At 34.9% G+C, this 21,493-nt stretch overlaps 1 protein-coding gene across 2 annotated transcripts in view; it reads left to right on the top strand.

Annotated features, from left to right (window-relative positions):
• The window catches only part of SNF4Agamma (SNF4/AMP-activated protein kinase gamma subunit), a 61,452-nt gene that overhangs the window by 37,501 nt on the left and 2,458 nt on the right, over positions 1–21,493 (top strand). The window contains exons 10-17 of one of the 2 annotated variants that reach the window (XM_066285831.1): positions 9,773–9,918; positions 14,730–14,778; positions 18,785–18,919; positions 19,641–19,861; positions 19,914–20,021; positions 20,429–20,632; positions 20,993–21,139; positions 21,203–21,343. In XM_066285831.1, coding sequence (XP_066141928.1) covers positions 9,773–9,918; positions 14,730–14,778; positions 18,785–18,919; positions 19,641–19,861; positions 19,914–20,021; positions 20,429–20,632; positions 20,993–21,139; positions 21,203–21,343 — 1,151 coding nt within the window. Of the gene's footprint in view, positions 1–9,772; positions 9,919–14,729; positions 14,779–18,781; positions 18,920–19,640; positions 19,862–19,913; positions 20,022–20,428; positions 20,633–20,992; positions 21,140–21,202; positions 21,344–21,493 lie in introns of both variants that reach the window. The other variant, XM_066285830.1, reaches the window with a different exon arrangement.

The raw sequence follows: 21,493 nt of genomic DNA, 5'->3' as shown, positions 1-21,493 counted from the left end.
AAAAACACCCTGTATACTTACTCACTCACTCCCTCGAATGGACTTAAATACATTCAACACAGTGTTAAGTCGGAAATAGTTTCCATTGATAATTTGAATTTTGGCAATTACTTACGGTCCTTCGATGTAATAAATTAATAATTTTTTAATAAAACGATAAATCGGGTTTACATAAAAATTGTTTACCACCTGTTAGGTCGAGTTGTCTAATGATGTCTTCGTTTTGCTATGCCCGCCGTGCGTATATACAAGACCCCTAGGACGTAAACAGAATGTATGGTTTACAACGGGCAGAAATTACTATGTCTGAAGCTGACACATATCTGCAAACAACACTCCATAGTTTATTTAAGCTTTAAAACTAAATAAAATTGTGCAACTACCAAAGCATTGTCCTTAATAGCTTTGAATGTCGATAACCTTTGTGTGCAGTATCTGACTAGTAAACATCATTTTACGGTGAAAGAAAAAAATCCACATATATTTATCATTCATGTAAGAACTGTGAACATTAGCTTTGGAATGTCGAAAACGGTTAGAGAATCTAAAAATTGCCGTCGGAAACATAATTTTTTAAAATAAATTTTGAGAATTCATTAAATTTAAATTACGGCAATTTTCCTTTTCAGAGATTTGACGTGCCTCACGTTGCCCAAGTCTTTTCATAATATTTTGTTGTGTTCATTTTTAAACCTCGTCTTAAACGTTGTTTTTTTATGAAAATGCATTAAGACTACTCTGAACATTACCGATTATTTGAGACGCACTCTACTTAATTAAACTTGGTCTCCAAGGTCATTTGTAATTGCGAGGGCATCCAGGGATTGGGGATGTAAAAGGAAATCGTCGAGACAATAAAAGCTGCAATATCTTAGGGCTTACAGTGCAGCAAAATGCCAGACAGTCTGATGAAGCACAGGGCCTAGTAATTATTTATTTCACTGAAGATTATTTACTTTTAGGCCCTACCGTGGGGAAGATTTTAAACTGAAAAACCCCAACTTCGTACTGTTCGAGTGGCACTTTAAAGTTCATTTTTGAAACCCCCGTTCAATTAGATACGTTTCTGTATGGCAGTCTGATTCTACGGGAATTTTCACGTCTTGAATGTACTGAGGAAATTTCAATGTTCGCCATTTCCCTGTAAAACATTGCTACACACGTTTTTAGGTTCCTTTCTTTCTTACGTTCCCCGCGAGGTGTCCAACAAGACATGACTACCCGTCTCTTTGTAAGTCCATGTAGCGCAACATGAATGGAAACGTGTTTTGTTTACTTTACGAGCATAAATTATTATTCTTCAGGGTTTAAAGACGAAAATATTAATTACCAAAGGATCCGAGGCGCTTCGATAAGGAAGAAGTGTAATAAACATCGGAGCAACGTTGTATAATATTAAATTAGAGTCAATTAACTTTTCATTAAGGCGGGCGCTGTTGGCTGTAAAGGAGTGTTACAAACGCAACAACTACACTTAAGTGTGTATTTGGAAGAATTAAAGATACGTGATTTATTCCACTGCAATCGAGCGGAATTCTTACGTAGAAAAATTCTCGTATGTGCGTAACGTTGCAACACATTAAAAAAGAAACAGTTCCATCGAGAAACGTGATCTAAGACATGAACCGTTTTGTGTTAACGTGAAATCTCTATACGAAAACATTTCAATAACATCAGTGATTATATTGGCGAAGGCTAAGATTAATCATACTTGAATTTCTGATAAAAAGCAGCATAATTAGCGTTTTTCAATAGTTTACGGACATTCAAGATATCCAACTCCGTGCTTAATTTGATTACACTTACAGCAGAAACAAGAAGCAACTGGCTCAAAGTCACATTAACTTAAAACAAATTGTTTTGTTAAGATGTTTGTGCAAATGTGCATGAAGCCGCGCACTTAATAACTTGTTAGTAGATTAAGCTGTCTGAGTGATAAAATCATCTTGTTACTTTTACGACAAAACAAGACAATTTGAGACATTTGATTAAGCATAGAGTATCTGGTGCATAGGGGGAAAGTCTGAGACTTCCGATTTAGGAGTTGACCTCCCTTAAACGATTAGCGAAACGAAGTAGTCACTCAAGTTGCATGCACTTCTTCATCATGTCGTCATGAATTAAGGAATAAATACGTTCAAATAGTGGGTGGTACTGTGAAGGTCATTTTAATTAAAACAAAGTACGTAAAATGATTTACAGTTATCCAGGTAAATAGTATAATTTTTTCGTGTCGTAAATTATTCAGATTCGAAACGTCTTTGTAGGACGGGAAGACGACAGATATTATCATTGATAATAAATTATGAATTATAACATGCTGAACGTTGTATACAGAGTGGGGAAATAATTTTTTTTGCGGCATCTACGATCGGACTTGAATTGTTTTGCCCGAAATTATATCGCAAGGGGAAAAATTAGGTGGATTTAATGAGTTCAAATTTTGAAAATTTCGGTTGGTAAAACTCGCATTTGGCTGCTAAGATATAGAGCTTTTATGAATTAAAAATTTTTTTTTTTTTGGGCCAACTTCAAACAAAAATACGGCTTCCATTAAATATTTCGCTTTGTTTTGAGGAACTAACTTTGTTAGATTTAGCAACAAATATGCTAGGTTTTCTGATTATAGACATGAACCGTGTTTTTGGAAAGAAGAGCTTTTTTTCTATCAAATTCGCCACTGGTTTGTGCTCTGAAAGATTTGTCCAAGTTTAAACAAATAACCTCGAAAACTGTAGAATGTGCGAAGAAGATATTAAAACACGTCGGAAAGTGCGATGTACTGTATCCAAAATCAAGGCATTTTCCCATTGCTGTTTATAAGACATATCTGTTATAAATTAAATTTTTCTTTCGAATCGAACTAGTATTAACTGACTCACCCTATAATTATCTAGAAATATATAAGTTCTGAAAATAGCATCATTTATTGCAATGAAAAATAAATAAAATTGGAGGTTAATTACCTAAGTGTTTGCTCTTTAATTCGAATTTTATTACTAAGCAATTTTCCATCCTAGAAATAACAAATAACTAATAATGCTGACCACTTCGATTAATCAAAAATTATAGTTGTGGTTTCTATAGACACACACCGATCTAAACCCAATACTGGGTACATCGTTGTAATCTACTTGACCTCGTGCTGAATGTACCATTCCAAAAATACCATATCGAAAAAATATCATCAAGTTAAGGGCATTTCTAGGTTAGAGCCTTAGCTCCAATGACGCATTTTTAGCCTCCCAAAATGCAGAGCTTCAGCAATCTTTTCCAATTAAACCAGCCAGTGTCTCATCACCAGCAAATGACGCCCCCACAGCACAGCCGCCATTTGGGCTACTTGGGACATTACAATCATCAGCACCTCAATAATAACTATTCTCATTATCACCCCACTCCCTCCCCGAGTATCAGCATTGAGAGCTGTCCGGAAACGCCCTCAGACGAGAGTAGTGAGAATCAGAGCTTTAGCCATTCCGATTCGAAATCCGAGCACTCCTCCTCTCCAAAAGTAGACTACAGTTCCTCCCCCAAAGAAAACTTCTTTAAAAGACACACCGGTCATCACCATCACCATTCCATACAGGAACTGATAGGACATTTTAGAAAGAAAGTGCACAATTGGAGGGCGGAGAACGGTTATAGGAGGAGTTCATGTAGTGAGAGTGGGAGTACTTCAGGTGATGAGTTTAGAGAGAGGAGCAAGTCGCTGGATTGTAACACCAAAAGGCCTGCTGTGAGTGATTGTGAGAGCACCTATAGGATTTACAATACTATCTTAAAAGAAGGTAAGAAGGTAGGGTAAGAGGTCGTTTTATGGCGTATAATTTATACCATATTTAAAATTCTAGTTGCTCAAATACCATTTGCGCATATGCTTCCTTGTTTGCTTTTCGTGACATCCAAAATATGTGCTAATTGCGGTTTAATGGTTTCTCAAAGTTATTTCCGCAATGCATACCTGCCCAGCTATTTTATCGAGATTGAATCAATATTTTATTTACATACAGGGCCTCCATTCCGGAAGAAAAATTAATTTATTGTCAAAAAATTTAATCATGATAATAAACAAATCGGCCCTTTCACTTTTTAGGATTCCACTAGATGAGGGGATTTCTAGTGAAATTCCCTTTTTCCGAACTGTGCTTGAGATGGGTTATTTTAGGATTTCATCTCCATTTAAATTATATACATATATATAAATTTCCATTGTATGTAGGTGAACAAATGCGAAACTGTCTGAAGATGTATCACCCACGTGGCGCCTAAGTTTTGATATATTGAGGCTGAGAATAAAAACGAGCCGGTTTGTTTTGTTCTGGAGGTGACTAATGTCTCGCTATTAATTAATCTCAATACAGTTATTTGTTTTTCGTTTTAACACACTCCTAGCACGTAATGAGAACAAGAACCTTGTACGGTTTGTTAAAGGAATGCCATAACATAATAAGTGCGACAAAAAATGCAGAATAACAAATACAACTTAGCTTTCTTGAATTATTAATATTAAATATTTTTTTAATGTAAAATTGAAGGTACTAAACTCAATAGTGAGAAATACATATCGATAGTACTGCCTACAGATATGTGGATGTATGCACAATTGGTTCAAGGCAACCGCATAGTGTAAATAAAAATTATTTTATCATTTTATTATCAAACCTTCAGGCCCAAACTTATAAATTTCGGCAAGGAAGCAGTTTGCAAGACATTGGCTGAAGCTGAGATTTTTCTCCGTAATTGGCGATTCTTCATATTAATTAAAAAAAAATTCAAATCAGTTGGAAGATTTGAGTTTAATAACTAAATCAAGCCGAGAAAAAATTGTAAAAAAAAAAGGTAAAACAAATTAAATTATGACTTGTGAAATTACTCAAGTATCGTATACGGGGTGTGTCGAGAAAAATTGCTTTCGAAACCGCAAAGGTTGTAAATCCTATAAATCATACTAGAGGACCGCACTTTCAAAAGGCACACAATTCACAAATAAATATTGATGATGGAATTTTCAGTCACGAAACGTCGGAAAGGGTGTATTGATAGTGATCAGACTGCAAATTAAATTGACTTTTCTTTAATGACCAAAACATCTAACACCAAATCTCTTTGACTAGAAAATTAAAGTTCAAAAGTATTGAGCTAGAATGTAATAATTTAAAAATCAAGATGACATAAAATAGGAGGAAAAAAAGCAAAATATGTCAAAATTGTGACATGACTGAATTGTGAATTATAGGGTGTCCCAACCGAGTGTTTTATTCACATTAACATTTTTTTAGATAATCACCCCTACAGGTTTACACTTTGTTTTTAATCGCATGTAATTTTTAAGCGATTTGAGGTGCAGCAAAATAGTTCGTATTTTTCTGCCTTCGGGACCTTTGTTTAATGTTAATTTCAGGCGGTGTAACGGCTTCCAAAGAATTCGCTAAGTATTCCCGATTTCGTTTTCATTGTTTCAAAGTTCTTCATATTAATATATGTAGAAAGAAAGTGCTCCCTATTTGGCTACTAAATTACATCTAATAATAGAGAAAATTAGTTTCCCCTTAACTAAAATTATGTAACTGTGAGTCATGAGTACATGAGGAGAATTGTTCAACTGCCTTGAAATTTGTTCACTTTTTTGGTCTGCAATTATTCGAGGAATGGCATGTTTTTACATAAAAATGTTTCCCTATAATTAATCTAATTAAATAACGATGATGAATAGTTACAGCAGTTTTATTCGATTTTTTTATTTTTTCCTTAAAAGGTGAGTTGACTTGAAAAGGGACATGGGGGGCAAGTGAGATGGATTTAACTAATATATTTTGGTGCTAAAATATGGCAGAATTTAGAATTTTTCATATTAATTAAATACTCTATTACTACGTAAATGAAACGAGTAGTATTTTACCGTGGACTTTAATTAAATCAAGTGCTTTGTATAATCGATCCATTAACTCTCCCATCTCAGGTGCATTCCTATATTTTTAATGCTGTTTAATTACATTTGCACAAAGGAATGTTCAATTTTTGACTCCCCGGCAACAGCATAAAAAGTTCTAATTCTACCGCCATTGAAATTGATGATAACCGCCATTGAAATTGATGATAATCAATTATTGAAATTATATATTAAATTTCTAATCTTCTATAACTTACGAAACCAGGTGAATGGGGATAGAGCGTCTCATCTTACAGAATAATGTAGGATATTTATAATCTTGTGTTTAATATTTGTCCTCACCATTTCGTATTCATTTCCAGAAAAATGGGTCGAAATGGATGCAAATTCAAAAATGTACATTCTATTGTTACACGAATGTGAACTCCTTTAGGAGCCCCATATTCGTCAAATAACACAGAAAATTATAATTATAGGAAAACTAGTTATATAAACTCCTTCCCCTCGGTCTATGTTAATTTATTTTTCATCAGAAACAAACCATTTCAGAGGTAGAAACATAATGAGAAAATAGATTGACAGAAACAACAAACCATGGGAAAATTTTAAATGTGGAAAATTCGTGAAAGATATCTTCAGTTCCACCTGTTCGTTTAAAATGGTATTCTAATGACTTGAAGGGGAAAACTGATCCAATTAAGTATGAAGAATGCATCAGCGGGTAATCGAAGTTGGAAAGATTACTGATCAGTTTATAATGGAAAATAAATGTTTCGTAACGACCTAAATGGTGGTGCTGATCTCCGCTTGAAAAATTTCAGCCAAAATTATGTAACCGCGTTAATAATGCCTTTTCGCAATAAATCACAATCAACCTAATCTTGACTTAAACAGATAATTGATTCCTTAAAAATATTAACTATTTTTGTAGTGGTTAATTGAAGGTTATTTCCAAAGTTTTTTTTTATCTACGGTGCGTGTTCACAACCAAAATAATGTAATGTATTTTATCACTAACACAGTGGTTAATTTTATGTTTATGTATTGGCGAGTAGTTGGGCGCAACCAACAGCTAAATATTTTAATGTAAACATTATTAAAATAGGAATTTTCCACATATTTCTAATATTAGTCTTTCCTTTGATGTTTGCCAAGGGAAGAAATATCCTTATACAGTGTGCTTGATTTTAGCAGAATATAACTAAAACTGATTCTTGGTGATACGAGTTTTTGGCCCTGTGTAATAAACTTTAATTTTCAAATTAAAAAAAAAACTATAAATAGGGAATTCCTTATGATCTATCTTGATTAAATGGTGGCCGCGGTTTTATTTCGATCACCAACCCAATCATAGCCTTCTTCACTCGCCGCCACTGCTGCCCGATGAAGAGGGGCGGCGGACTTTCCTGGTTGGAGGTGTTTATGGGGTGAAGGAGGGCGGTAATTAAAAAAAGTTTACCCTGCATGTCGCACCGTACCGGCGTGGTGGTACATTCATACACACATCTATTGTTTGTTAACTAAAGGGTAATAGCGGGTGAACTGTAAAGGAAAGGCTGAATTAAGCAGTTGACTATTTATAATCAAATACCTGTTACATATTAATATATATATTATTACTTCTTTCACTTGAGCGCTAAATTTTCGAAGTAATTTGTTCACAAACCGCTCTAAAATTTCACTTGAACAGTCACTTCTGTGTAATGTCTAATACTTCTAATTTATTACTTTTATTCCACATGAAAATACAATTTTTGTTATTTATTCCATTCTTATAATATACATTGACGCTTTTATCGAGTAATTACTGTCGGAATTTTCTGAATTAGAGATACTTAATACATTCCTGGTAATTTGCAAGAAGCAGGTATCAACGTCAGTATATTTACCTTTTGTGCTTTATGACTTTTCATAAATTATTACTAGTAAGCAGCTGATTGTTGTATACTCCGACTTAACGTCTTTTGTTTGTTAAAATGATCTCAACGTAATGAATTTAATGAGTGCTTAATGCCTTTGTAAAAATTAATTTCGCTTGATATTTGTCAATCATAAATAGTAATTGAATAATTTTAAGATATATTTGAAAAATAGGAACATAAGTATTCACAGCTTGTGATTTCTGATGAATTATTTACTAATTCCAATTAGGTTGATATAGCTTTAGCTTATTACACCAAGTTTTCGATTGTAAGTAACTTATCGTTTATTGTTTTTTAAATTGAAGAAATAATTTTTTTCTTTTCTGGAAAGAATGTTTTTTATTTGTCCAACGGCAATTGCGTAAAACAAGTCGGGAACAGCTCAGGAGCTCAGTACCATTGTAGTGTCCATGTGTTTCAGCCAGCAAATAAGTGTCTCAACCATTTTTTTCAGTCGTTTAAATGGACTGCTTTTATTCCTCTACGAAAGGTCCATTTTAAGGTAACGGTATTTCTCGAGACATTTCTGTAATTAAAAAGCTACTATGTCTAGTGCAATTTCTCATTCATGTCCATAACGAATTTTTAGCTCTATAATTAAAGTTAATGAGTTTTAAAAATTAAAATTTTATAACGTGCATGTATCGTAGTTCCACTACTAAAAAGTATTATGCATTGAAAAATAGTTATCATTGTCAGTTTGCCATACCTTCATCGTTTTATGTATTTTTTTAAATACACAGCATACTTTATGTCTATTTATTTGGCCATGACGTTTGCCTACAGCTCCAAGGTACCTATACTTAAAGATAAATTTCAGAATTTGCATACTCCTATGATTTATGTGTTTATGTACTGATTAAATCAATTATAATAATGTCTCGATCAGTAAACATGTTCTTTGTAAGTACCATAAGATATTTTAGTCATTTGTCCTTTAAATCTCGCATACTTTTTATGCTTTAGTTTTCGGTGCTTCTTCAAGTAACTCACATTCCATTAAATAAAATTTTGAATTAACATCAAGCAGTCTCTTATTAAAATTAAATTTAACAACTCGCACTAACCCGAACTAACATGCATGATGGCCGGTGCAGTGTTACTGGGACTTAAGCAAATCAAATCCTCAATTTTAAGCTGTTGAGCTAATTTAAAATTCACGGTTCTGCGTCCTTTTAATGAAAGTTTCAATTTGAAGGTTAGGCAGTAAGGCACTATTTGAAACGTCCGTTGAATTGCTGACCTCTGAACTCCCGCTCCAGCCATTTCTTGTGTTGAAAATTGAGTGTTTAACTTATATTTAATCATTTTTATTTGTTTTACCCCCAAGCGTTCGCTATTCCCGCCGTAAACTTTAACCTCATACAAGGAAAGTGTTTTATCGCCGACCGCTCGTTGGAGCCTTTTCAGACCCAATTTAGAGTCAGCTCTATAACTGGGTTAACTATTTGCTCTATTAGAAATTAAATACATGAAATATGTAATCCCATATTTTTCCCATTGTAGTTTGATAAAGCAATATTCACTTTTAGATCGTTATCAGTAGTTTACCTAGTAAACCAATATTCTATGCCACTCAATCACATTGTGTAACAGATATTATCTTCGTAAGCCGTAACCGAGGGCATATCATTATGGGTAGTTAGATTTTTTTAATGATAGTTTCCTTGCGGTCTTTAATGCCTCTTTTCATTAATAGAACCAAGAAAAGCATCCCCATTTACGTTATTAACGAAAGTGTACGGAACTCGAAGATCAGGACAAATATGTCCTTTCGTGTGACGCTTTAGGGAAATTTTGTTTGACTTTGATGAGTGTGAAATTATGAACATAACAAACCTGATGTTCCACCAAATGGTACCTCTTATTGCTTTTCCGGGTTGTAACTCAAGCAATTTTGGTTTTACTAGTTGTTTGAGTTGGCTTGAAATGTTCTGACCTTTGAACGATTTTCCAGGAGCTCAATTAAAACAAAAGTCGTTAGATCCAGATGGAAGAAGACGTCAATCTCTAGGTGCCATAATACCAACGAATATCCATAGGGCTTCGGATGCATTCTTGGATCCACATCATGCGGCCATATTGTTTAGGGATTCCAGGGGGGTGAGTACCTGCTTCTCTTCACTTAAATTGTTGAGTTATATTCAATCCGGGGCTAAAAATATAGTAATTTCACCTATATTTACTTGTAAAAACAGCAATAATAATTGTTAACAAAAGCACATAAAAGGATGCACATAATTAAACATTTCACCGTTTCTAAACTAGATTTTTCCGCAGCTTTTTTTTCGTTTTTATGCTCGATTTTCGAGTCGTAAAGACAGAAACTTTAACAAGGATTTTCAAAAAAGGGAGAATTTTATTCTCAGTTAAAACTAACTGAGAATAATGTGTAATTCAAACGCATCAATAATTTTTACTTGTGTCAGGCGTTATTCCAAGCTTTTCTAGAAACTTGCGCAAGCCACTGAATTTCCATTAAATTTGTTAAATATTAACGCCTTAATGTCGGAACGTCTACCCCTCATTTTCAAGACCGACAACGGTTATGTACATAGGCGTAACATCAGGGTATATTGCACCATTATAGACGTTTATAGAAATGAAGGATGAGCACGTTATTGCAACTTTTCCGAAACTCTTTATGCCGTTATAACCAAGACAGTTGCCATGTAAGGAATATTTGTAATTTATGAGCTAATTAACTGAGCACCATTTTAGGATGTTTCGTGGCTCAGTTATTAAGTAATTGTTTATACCGAACGTTAATTGCAAACATGTATTGTCAATGTGTGCTAACTAAATATTACTGATGTCAAACTGTACAAACCAGTCCGAGTCTTGGCCATAAAAAAACAAACCCATTGTAAATAAACAAACTCGGTATTGTTCAAATATTTAGTTAACAAGCCAATGATACGAGATTAGTTTTCGTACTCGTTATTCGGAACGATATAAACGAACCTTAATCGTGAAAGAAAAGATAATGCCAAGGGATTTTCGGTTTAGCATCCGGAGTTTTATTGTTTCAGAGATAAGTTCATAGCTCTTAATAGATGTGGAATGGTAGTCTAATCCAAAAAGCTTTGATTAATGATTTTTAGTTAAGTTTAAAATTAGTTTATACCAAAGTTTCAGCCGGCTTCATGTCATTTGCTTGATTGTTTCATTAGTATCATTCGTCCTTCCGGTCCCAGCTCCCTGTTCCTTCTCTCCCTTTAATGTTAATATGGTGTATCAACAATTGTAATACTGTACTAAAACTCCACATAGTCCTCATCATCATTAACAACGCATGCGCGTTCGTTTCTCCAATTTTGTCTTGTTTTTCTCATGCAATTACGCGATAGGCTGATCGGAGCCAATCGAGTAGCTAAATGTTAAAAAAGTTACAGTATAAATCGCTCTCCGGCTTTTCCACACTTAAATAGTTTATTCGTTTGTTAATTGTTTACCAAGAGAACCGGTGAATAGCTTTTGCACATCAGACACTTGTTAATGAGGGCAGTCGTTGTTTGTTTGCGGCGATGAAAATATCTATTTTTGTTTTCGAGTCCACGAAAAGTGCCAGTGTATGCAAATAAACACTAAAGTGTAAATATAGTGTTGCGCATTTTGACAGGGATCGAGACACACTCTCCGCAAAAGCTCCGAGCTTTCTTATTGTTTATATCTGATTGTTGTATCCAGATTCGTAACTACAAGACGGCTATTTTGGTTTTAGGTGTAGCTTTATAGCCCTATAAAAATACTACAGTACCTTATATGTTCTATATTAAAAGGGATCGTGTGCGGTCTGAATGAAACTTTTACGATATTAATAAATGTACAACTTCTTGAGATAAACACCAACATACGTATAACCTTAACTTTAGGAGTTATTAAGGCCAAGGTGTCCAAACTAATCTTAAAACGATCCAGCAGGAAGGAACTTCGGGTGCAATAATCCTTGAAAAAGCTTATTTACATTTAGATTAGATAAAACTCATTATTATTAAATCTAATCTAATAATCGTCTCAGAAATACATCCGTAAATAGGTGCGTTTATCGCAAGGTTCTGACTTCTAGATGATGGAAATTTTTGATGTGACTTGAGTGTTCTGTTTTGATTTCTTAAGCCACGTAACTACCAAAAATACTCCATATCCAATGAGGATTCGGTCACGGCCAACCCAAATTGTTTTATATAATTATTTGTTACAAGTTGTTAATTACATAAGGCATATGTAATTACTAATTTCAATTAATTTGAATTACAGTTCCACTCTTAGTTCGGTAGTTCCATGATAATTTGTTAATATCATGCCATAATACGAAACCCATTTTTGATATCTTTAATTTTGGCTCAATTTTCCTTTGGAAACCGATAAAGATCGATGTAGGGCGATACATTCGTGATCTTTTCAATCAGACCACTAATACGCAGGATTTTCTATTATTGAAAGGAAAAAACGGGTTTTCTACTTCTTTTCATTTTTAACTCGAAGATAACGGTGAACAGTTCAATTAAGAACGGCTACTGAACATCCACAGATTTTTTTATATAGAACACAAACTTCTGATTACCAAGTTCTTTTTTTACAAGTAGTGCCAAAAAACGCCCTGTATTTCATCAATTCAGAGGGGAAAACGTTTGATACAAGGAGTGATTAAAATCTTTCGAAACTGGTAAATGATCCCTCGAGTTAAACCTAGGCAATAACCAAAACCGTATTAGCCCTGGTTCTTTTAGGTCGGGAATATGCCTACAATTTGCTTCGCTTCCCTGAAATGTTAACCACGTTTACATTGTTCATGGTCAATCTTACAAGCTGGGGATATTTTTTTATCGGCCGCTCACAACATTTTTAGGAAGCAACATGGCACAGTCAAACTTAACCATTTTCTCGCCAAGAAGGATTTACAAACGTGAAAAAGTGAAAGATAGTTTTATTCTTGTTTAATTGAAAAAAAAATCATTAAATTTATAAAAACTGTGCAAAACCCGTTACTTGAAGCATTAATTGACTTTCGAATTATTTTCTTCGGTATGTCGGGTTTTGAGAAATGATAAATTACTCAGGGAAATTAATGTAAAAAATCGATGATATAGATAAGAAATTAAATCGAAATCGTTCTGTGAAGATCTGCATGAAAATAACGTTTCGTCGTGGCGTTTGAAAGTTATTCCGCAGTAAATAACCGAAACGCAAATAAGATTATCGAAACCTTAAACACAGAATCTGAACTTTCCAGACAACTCTCCTTTACACAGTTTCAAAGTTGCATTATCAATTTGTTCTCGTTTCACTTGCTCCCAGTGGCCAACGAGAAGACTGGACATAATCTTAAAAAAGTATATATATATTAAAAATCTTAAAAGTTGACACAAAGAACATGTTTATTATGCAAATATTCAAACAGTAAAAACCCAGTATAGTCGCAACGCATTTAGACGCTATCTAGTCATTACACACAAAAACAAATAATATTCATTTCAATAAATTACATGAGATCATCGCATTTCATCTGAAATTCAAATTGAAATTGAAAAGTATTATGTAAGTCTCGTTGTTGATGGATATAAGAATACGAATAAAATTTTGACGGAGTAATTGGCATTTTAAGAAATCTCTATTGCGGTTGTAGTGATCTCGATTTAAGAGCGAATGAATCGAAGTCGCGATAAGTTTATCTGAAAGACAACTTTCATGGAACCAAACGAACTTATTTTCCATGAAAATTATCATTTTGATAAAATTACCTGGACTTTGTTTTATCGCTTTCTAATATGCAATCTTTATCACAGTCAAGAAAAGTGATGTGTCCATCAAGTTAATGTTCCGTCTAAATGGATGAATTATCAGCGTTACAGAAGCGCCAAAAAACTCTCTTTCGGCGCTTGCACTCCTTCGGTGAAGCCGAAAGTAGGGCTCTGATCATTAACAGAACCCCCGATAGTATTTTAACGCAAAAAATCCCGGTGAGGAAAATATCAGAGCCTTCAAAGCGGGAGAGAAACATAGAACCTTCAGGCACCTTTGGAGAGTGCACCAGGAAGATTTCCAGTTTGACGGTACTGCAGTCACCTCCTATTAGCAATGGAGTTTGGAATTGGTACTCCAAGTTCTCATGTACCTTGAAGAAAAATTTGCAGAGTCCGAAAGTTATTAAAAGGTTTCTGGTTAGTTTGATACTTTGTGATACCGTTTTATTTGTGTAGTTAAGTTAATTTCAAAGGTTCGATAAGAAACAGTTGAAAAAAATAATGTCGTGGGTTAATTTGTTTTTCAGGTATTTAGTTTTGGGTAATATCGTGCGTGTATTTCTTTTCATCACATTACTATTTTATTTAAAAGTTTTCATCAGGTCCCCTTTCAAATTAAAGTTTGAGCGAAGTTCTTTCGTTTGCCTCCTTGGGTTTGAAGGAGAGTTGGAGAGAGTTCTGTCTACTGCCGACTCCGTAGTCCACCGATTCTTGCTGTTTACTCCTGAGTAAAAACATGTGTTCCTTCCCATTCTTCATAACTTAAAATTCCAATAATTGAAACTATGAAATCAACCATGGCTTGTTCCATCCGTATTCCTCCAATTTCGAGATTGGGGGAACTCGAGATACTTTGAAAACCTTGTTTCTTTAATTTCTTCTTTACTTCAATCGTCTATGCTAGATGTTACAACTTGAAGAAAGTTATGTCAAGCTTCTGCTTCTATAATTTCTCCATAAATTGGTTTCTCATATCAAAATATTGAGACTTTATGGTAGGAGAATATTGCAAGAAACCATACCCTGTTTCATCTCAGCCACTGTTCGAATTCTGGTATTAAGTACTAAAGAAAGTTCCGAGTTGTTTGGTTAAGGTTTTATGTGTTTTTTTTTTAGTTTAAGTTTTCATGTAAAAAATGTAATTTTCGCTATTTTTTTTAATTTCAGTTACCTGTGGTTGATCCATTCCTAGAGAAGGTTAATATTTCTGATTTAGGTAAGTACCGATATTTAAGGGTCTAGGTTTTCTACATATTTGTTTCGAAGTCTCAAAAGTTGATAAGATATCGAAGCTTCTATGTATAATTTAAAATTTCACTTCTATTATTTTGACCTGCTACAATGAGCCTACATACATATGTATCTATGGGGTTTATCAGACATTCTGTAACTATTAAAATTGAAGAATTAGTACGGATGTATAATACTGTAAGCCAGAGTTGTCACAATAATTTTCCTGTCGCTGCATGTAGTGCTGGAAAAATTCTCATTGAAAAAATTTCCAAGAGCACGTTTTCCATATAAACCAAAAAATGTGCAAAATTTCAATCATGTTCCAAAAAAATAATGTTTTTGACAAAATTATTTTTCAGTGATATTTTGTTTTAATCCGTCATAAGGTAGGTAATTTAAAATGTGCCCTTTTATCTGGCTACAATAATTCTTCAATGGAAAACACTGGGTAAAATCGCAGCTGTCCCAGTCAAGAGTGTTAAATATAGAAACTATTTTTAAAAAAGCAGGAAATTTTTAGTGCGTCGATAATATTGCAGTTTCCATCGCCCTTATTCGTCGTAGCGTCGAGGGCGGGGTCAGAAACTTGAGGTAAACGTAGTCAGATCGTCCTGATCAGGCGCTATTCTACGTCACTAAACGTGATTACCAGATTTATTTACAAACCAAAAATTGTGCTAATTGCCTAAATGACCCGAAAATCATATTGTAGTACCAATGAATATTTATTTTTGAATTTACAATTTAACTTATATTTTAAATTAAACGAATACTTAGATATATGTAATCGCCATATCGTGATTCATTGTACAAACCGCTACGTTAGTTATAAACACTTTTTGGTGTGCGTCATTTGCGGATGAGCGACCCAGACAGTCTTATATTTGTTATAATACTAAGTGTAACAGTGTTCCGACTAAGAAAATGGGTGAATAAAAGGGAAGCTCGTGGGAACACGACCTCATTAGGCTATGCAGAAAAGAGAATTAATTTCGGTTTCCTCGGAAAGTCATGAAAGCTTAGGAATAAAATTCGTTAAGGTCGCGAAGGGTACAGGGGAACATCACTCATTTGGCAATGGAGAAATGCTGGTTGTTAATGTAATTTTCCCTTTCTTGGCCACATGCATCTTGTTTTTAAGATTAAAGCTTGTACACCAAGCTTAGTTGCAAGAGAAGTAGAGGTAGGAGATTCTCCTAAGTGCCATATTATTGCGCGTATTTTTTTCCAATTTTGATTTTCAGTTGAAATCGGCGCATAAAAAAACTTTACAATAAAAGATAGTTAATTCGATATTTGAATATTTTGTTGTTGCTGTGTTAACTGCTGAAGCTGAAAAGCTATTAGAATAACATGACAATTATTGTGCTGAAATAAAACTTTTTCGTCGCGTTTTATTTTTGTATTGACGGACACAATAAGCCACAGAAAATTTTTGAAAGCCGACAAAAAAATTTAAGATAAATAAACCAACAGATGTCTAGTGTAATATTTTTGGCGTTGGCAAGCCGATTGGACGATTCGTCCCGGGGTACTATTAAACGGACGTCTAGTTCCAATATTTTTAGAATCCCAAAACTTCAGTCGACTTTATACCTAAAGCGCAGACAACAAACATTGTCAGTGGCACTCCACTTTTTGTTATTTTTACTTTTTTGCCTTCTCGTTCCTCCTCCAAAGTAACTATATCTGATTTTTCCGCACTGGATTCTCCATCGTATCGTTAGGTGGTACAGTAAACAAAACAAACATGCTCACCACCGAAAGTCTATCAGTCGGTAATCTATGCTTCATCTAAACTATTAATGAAACTTTCAGTCTGTGCTGACTTTGACGAGAAAATTTTGACCGGCCTCCCAATCGGCCTGATTTTTGGCACCGGGATCGCTCCGTTCGGCCAATAATAGATTTTGAGGAGAAATTCGGCAGTTGCCTTCTGGCTCCCAGCGCGAAAATTTCTTTAAAAAAACCACCAATCGCCTAAATTAAACGATTTTCGATTCGTAGCTTTTCGTGTCATTTTAGTGCCTTTCGTCATTTTTCCGAGAAAAACCGACTTTTGGTCGCTATTAATAAGTTTACAATAAACGTCGAAAAGTTGTTGCCAACGCAAAAGGCTCGTCGTTTATGTGAGCCAATAGTTCGAGTATTTTTAGAGTTCGTTTTTGTTATTGTTTACTGCCTACATTGGCGTCTATCTGGTGAAGAAAGATACTTCCTCATTTGTTAAAAATCACGTTAAGAAAATTGAGATTTTAGCAAGGGACATCTTGTGCTTTCTGGTTATCATTAGTGTAATCCTCTCCGACTTTAGTGAAGTTAAATGGTTTATTGGTTCTGAGATAAGTTTTTATGGCCAAGCTATCCAAACGGTGCTAACAGCATGAGAAAATATTCCAAGTGAGATTTCCATAAGGTTTCGTCCATGTTAGTTTCGTCAATGTTGCTTTAGAAAAATAAATCAGAACAGAAATATTGATTAAGGAAAAGGGGTAAAGTTAGATTCGTCATAATCAACGTTATTGTTTACTACGTAATTATTAAATTGTCCATGTACTGTCAGCAATTCGAAATTTGTTGTCTTTCGTTCATCAAGATTGACACCAAGGCTAAGTTGTTCAACCATGGCTACGCAAGTATTTCAATAACCCGTTCCTGCTCATACAGTTTCCACAGTTAACAGTCATTTTATCAACCTTCAAAATATTCCATATATTTAGCCGAATCAAGCTTAAACCATAATTGAAAAACCGGCCTGAATTAGGCATTTTTCATAATCTAACCTCCAGAACATTCAGATATACGTAAATGTAAATTTGTCAGAAAACCACGCTAATTTCTTATAATATCCTCATTAACTTAAGAAGAGCAACGTTACCCCAAACCCAACATCAAAAACTATGTCCAAAGTGTTCATTAGTGTATTTCGGAGCGAAAGGAGTAAATCGCGCGATGTTGGTTGGCTACACCGTTTCTCATGTTACGGCTGCACCTCTATTCGAACCACTTCCGTTTGGTACTGCCCCCCATTCCCGAGAAGGAGGTCTATCGTATAGACCAAATCAAGGAGTTTGAGCACATCTCGCAGGCTTATAAAGAGTGGCTGGCTGATTTTTTAGAACAAGGTTAGAAAGCACGAAACAGGTACATTTTATTTACCATAGAAAAATCACTTGGGTAAACGACCAAATGCGTTCTTGATAACTCGACTGCCTCTATTACCTCTTGCCTCGATTATTCCATGAAATAGCGAAAGCAGCAACTTTGATTTATCATGCTGTCAGGTGATAATAGCGAACAAAAATAAGTAATAAAATAGTGAATACTTCTTGGGCTTTTTCATGTTCTGTTGGCGTTACTTCTATGCAACTAGATCAAGGTGCCACAACAGAGCAAACTTTCTGCGATAAAATATATGTTCGTGAGTAAGAATTTTGTGAATGTGGAATCAATTGTAGTTTATCGATTACAAGGAAAGGCGGTGAATTTTTAGAGCGCGCTCACAGCAAAATTAGCCCATGAAGATCATGGAACAACTCTTAACCGAAAAAGATTTCTTTGAATAAGTATCTGAGCGACTGCCGCCTTTCGAACCCACAATCCGAGAACTCCGTTAAAGAACTTTGATCGAGTTCAAGAAAATGGTGACAGAGCGCTTAGCTTTTGTTTTTAGAAATCACGATGATGAACGAAAAATGGTAAGCCGAAGGTAATTCCATTGGCGGAAAAGTCCATTTGACAGCTGTGGAGTTATCGAAACCAATGAAATGGCTCCATGTCACTTAAAACAATAGTTACGCTGTCATTTAAAGGGCGCGGTGTTGTCAAGTGTACTTTAAAAAAATGGAAGCCGACTTTGTCAACTTTATCGGAAACGCAATTTCCATAGAATCTACGAATGTTTTGTTTTCATGTTAATTTTAACAACTTTTGAGATGATCGCTCGCAATTGCAGCAGTTCTTCAATAACTCATATTTTCTTCTAGAAGAAGATGAATCTCAGATATTCGTCAAATTCTTCAAGTTTCACAAATGCTACGATCTCATACCTACGTCGGCGAAGTTAGTGGTCTTCGATACTCAGTTGCTTGTCAAGAAGGCCTTCTTCGCCTTAGTTTATAATGGTAAGAAATCTTCAATTATTGTTTCATATTAGTTTTGCGAGATTATCATATTAGTGTTCGAGAGATGTGAACATTTTTAGCAATGTAGACACTCGAATTGTAGAGTACCACATCTCATGCCTTCTTCATCTTGAAGAAACTTGATTTTACTCTATATGCCTGGAACATGTTCTAGTCAGCTGTGCTTGTTGTAGCAATGTTGTATAATTTTTGCTATTAACACTTAAAGTCCGGAGACTGCTAAGTTTCTAGTAGTTTGTTTCACAGATTAACGAAATATTTACTTACGTATTGGTATGTGTTTTTGTGTGGTAACATATCTTTAAGTACACGGTTAGAAGTGTTTTTATGAGCCATTGTAACCAAATTGAATTTTCTCCACTAATGTATCTTTGCTAGGCTTAATCAGCCTGCTAAATATAGAATGTGGGCGTATAATTTATACATATTACACTGATTTGTTTTTGTTTTCAAACCAAAACCACTTCAAACCGTAACGAAATTACTTAAGCACTGATTTAAATGTAAAAGTTATTTTTGGCAAAGCTCACACACCTTCATTCTGACGAAATATGAATTAAGGGCGCACTATTTACTCGTTGTCAGAATATTGGCAGCAAACTTTAGCATGTGTTTCTACGTTAGAAATGCATAAATCCTGACTTTGGCTGGCCGAACATAATAATAATAATTGTAGTAATCGAATTAATGCGGTTTTTAGGTGTTAGAGCAGCCCCCTTGTGGGACAGCCAGAAACAGGAATTCGTGGGCATGCTTACAATTACCGATTTCATTAAAATCTTAAGGATGTATTACAAATCCCCCAGCGTTGCTATGGATCAGCTTGAAGAGCATAAACTGGACACCTGGAGGAGAGTATTGAAGGACGCCAAACCCCTTATCAATATCGGACCCGACGCATCGTTATATGATGCCATTAAGGTAAATTTTTGAGGATAAAAAAGAAAAATCTTAAAATTGTATGTCCTTCTAGGTGCTAATCCACAATCGAATCCACAGACTACCGGTAATAGATCCTGAAACAGGCAATGTTCTGTATATACTAACGCATAAGCGGATTCTTAGGTTCCTGTTTTTGTATGTAAGTAAACGAAGACTCCATTTCGAATTAGTTAGAAACTTCAGTAATTAACATCAACCAGCAACTCTGAAGTGAACTTAAGCGTGCGCCTTATCCTCGTCATGCATTTAATTGAATGTTTCATTATTTGGGGGATTTAGTAAACACCCCGATACTAAACTCTGCGTGGTTCCTGCCCACGTTCCCTCGATCAAAATTTCAATTTCCTTAACCGAGCTAAAAACCGCGCAATAAATTATTTCTGTGAAATGAAATACCTCCCTTCTTGAAGATTACAATCTGACAAAACTACACTCATTTATAACATGTAGATATTTATCATATCGCGCCTGAATGTTGAGATTGATTGCTGATCAATTTCCTAAGTGCTTATTACGGCAAATTTGAACGCGTTTGTGTTCTTGCAGATAAATGAATTGCCTAAACCTAGTTACATGAATAAAACCCTGAGGGAATTGAAAATCGGCAGTTATGAGAACATCGAGACTGCCTCTGAAGACACATCCATTATTCTAGCTTTAAAGAAATTCGTCGAAAGGCGGGTGTCGGCTTTACCAATTGTCGATTCCCAAAGGAGATTGGTGGATATTTATGCCAAGTTTGATGTAATTGTAAGTATATACATTTTTCTAGTTTTATTTAAGTGTTTGTCGCAAGCAAGCACGTTGTGCCTCAAAAAGCTGTTAATCAACATTCAAAACAGATCCAGTCAACACTACGGCTTCTTAGAATATAAGTAGGTTGGCCAAAGCTTTACGTGTCAAAGCCAAAAATAACATGTAACGCATTAATGAAAACCAGCAACAGTGCTGATGGGTCGATTAGTGGTGGAATTCAACCTAATCATTTTCTAAAATTTAGTTGTCAATATTCTACAAATATTATTCGACAATACCTTTCTATAAATAAATTTTCCTCCTCTTCGACATCGTATTATATTCCTTCGTCCAAATCTCCCTTTCAAATTGCAGAACCTGGCAGCAGAAAAGACTTATAATGATCTAGACGTTTCCTTGAAAAAAGCAAACGAGCATAGAAATGAGTGGTTTGAGGGCGTGCAGAATTGTAAATTAGACGAAACCCTCTTTAATGTGATGGAAAAAATCGTTCGAGCTGAGGTAAGCCGTTGAGTAACTGTAATCCTAAAATTCCAATACTTACGTGGTTCCTTTCAACTTCAGGTCCACAGGTTGGTTGTGGTAGACGAAGAGGATAAGGTGATCGGAATAATTTCATTGTCAGATCTACTTTTGTATCTGGTCCTTAGACCCTGTGGAGAAGACGGAGGTTCACCTGATGGTGGCGCTTCTGTGAGAGCGCAAGTAAGATAGCGTTTTTGTGATACTTTTCATACGTTTCATGTCGTACATTCAGTACATGTTCGCGAGTTAAAATATAGAAGAAATCTTATAAAGAACGCGGGAGAACTAGTTAAGATGAGAAAATTCGAAATATATATATATTTAATTTCA

This window comes from Euwallacea fornicatus, chromosome 9 (assembly GCF_040115645.1).
Source record: "Euwallacea fornicatus isolate EFF26 chromosome 9, ASM4011564v1, whole genome shotgun sequence".
In the NCBI taxonomy this organism is placed as follows: Eukaryota; Metazoa; Arthropoda; class Insecta; order Coleoptera; family Curculionidae; genus Euwallacea; species Euwallacea fornicatus.
The sequence above is the reverse complement of the archived record's forward strand: the minus strand, read 5'-3'. Positions and strand labels throughout refer to the sequence as shown.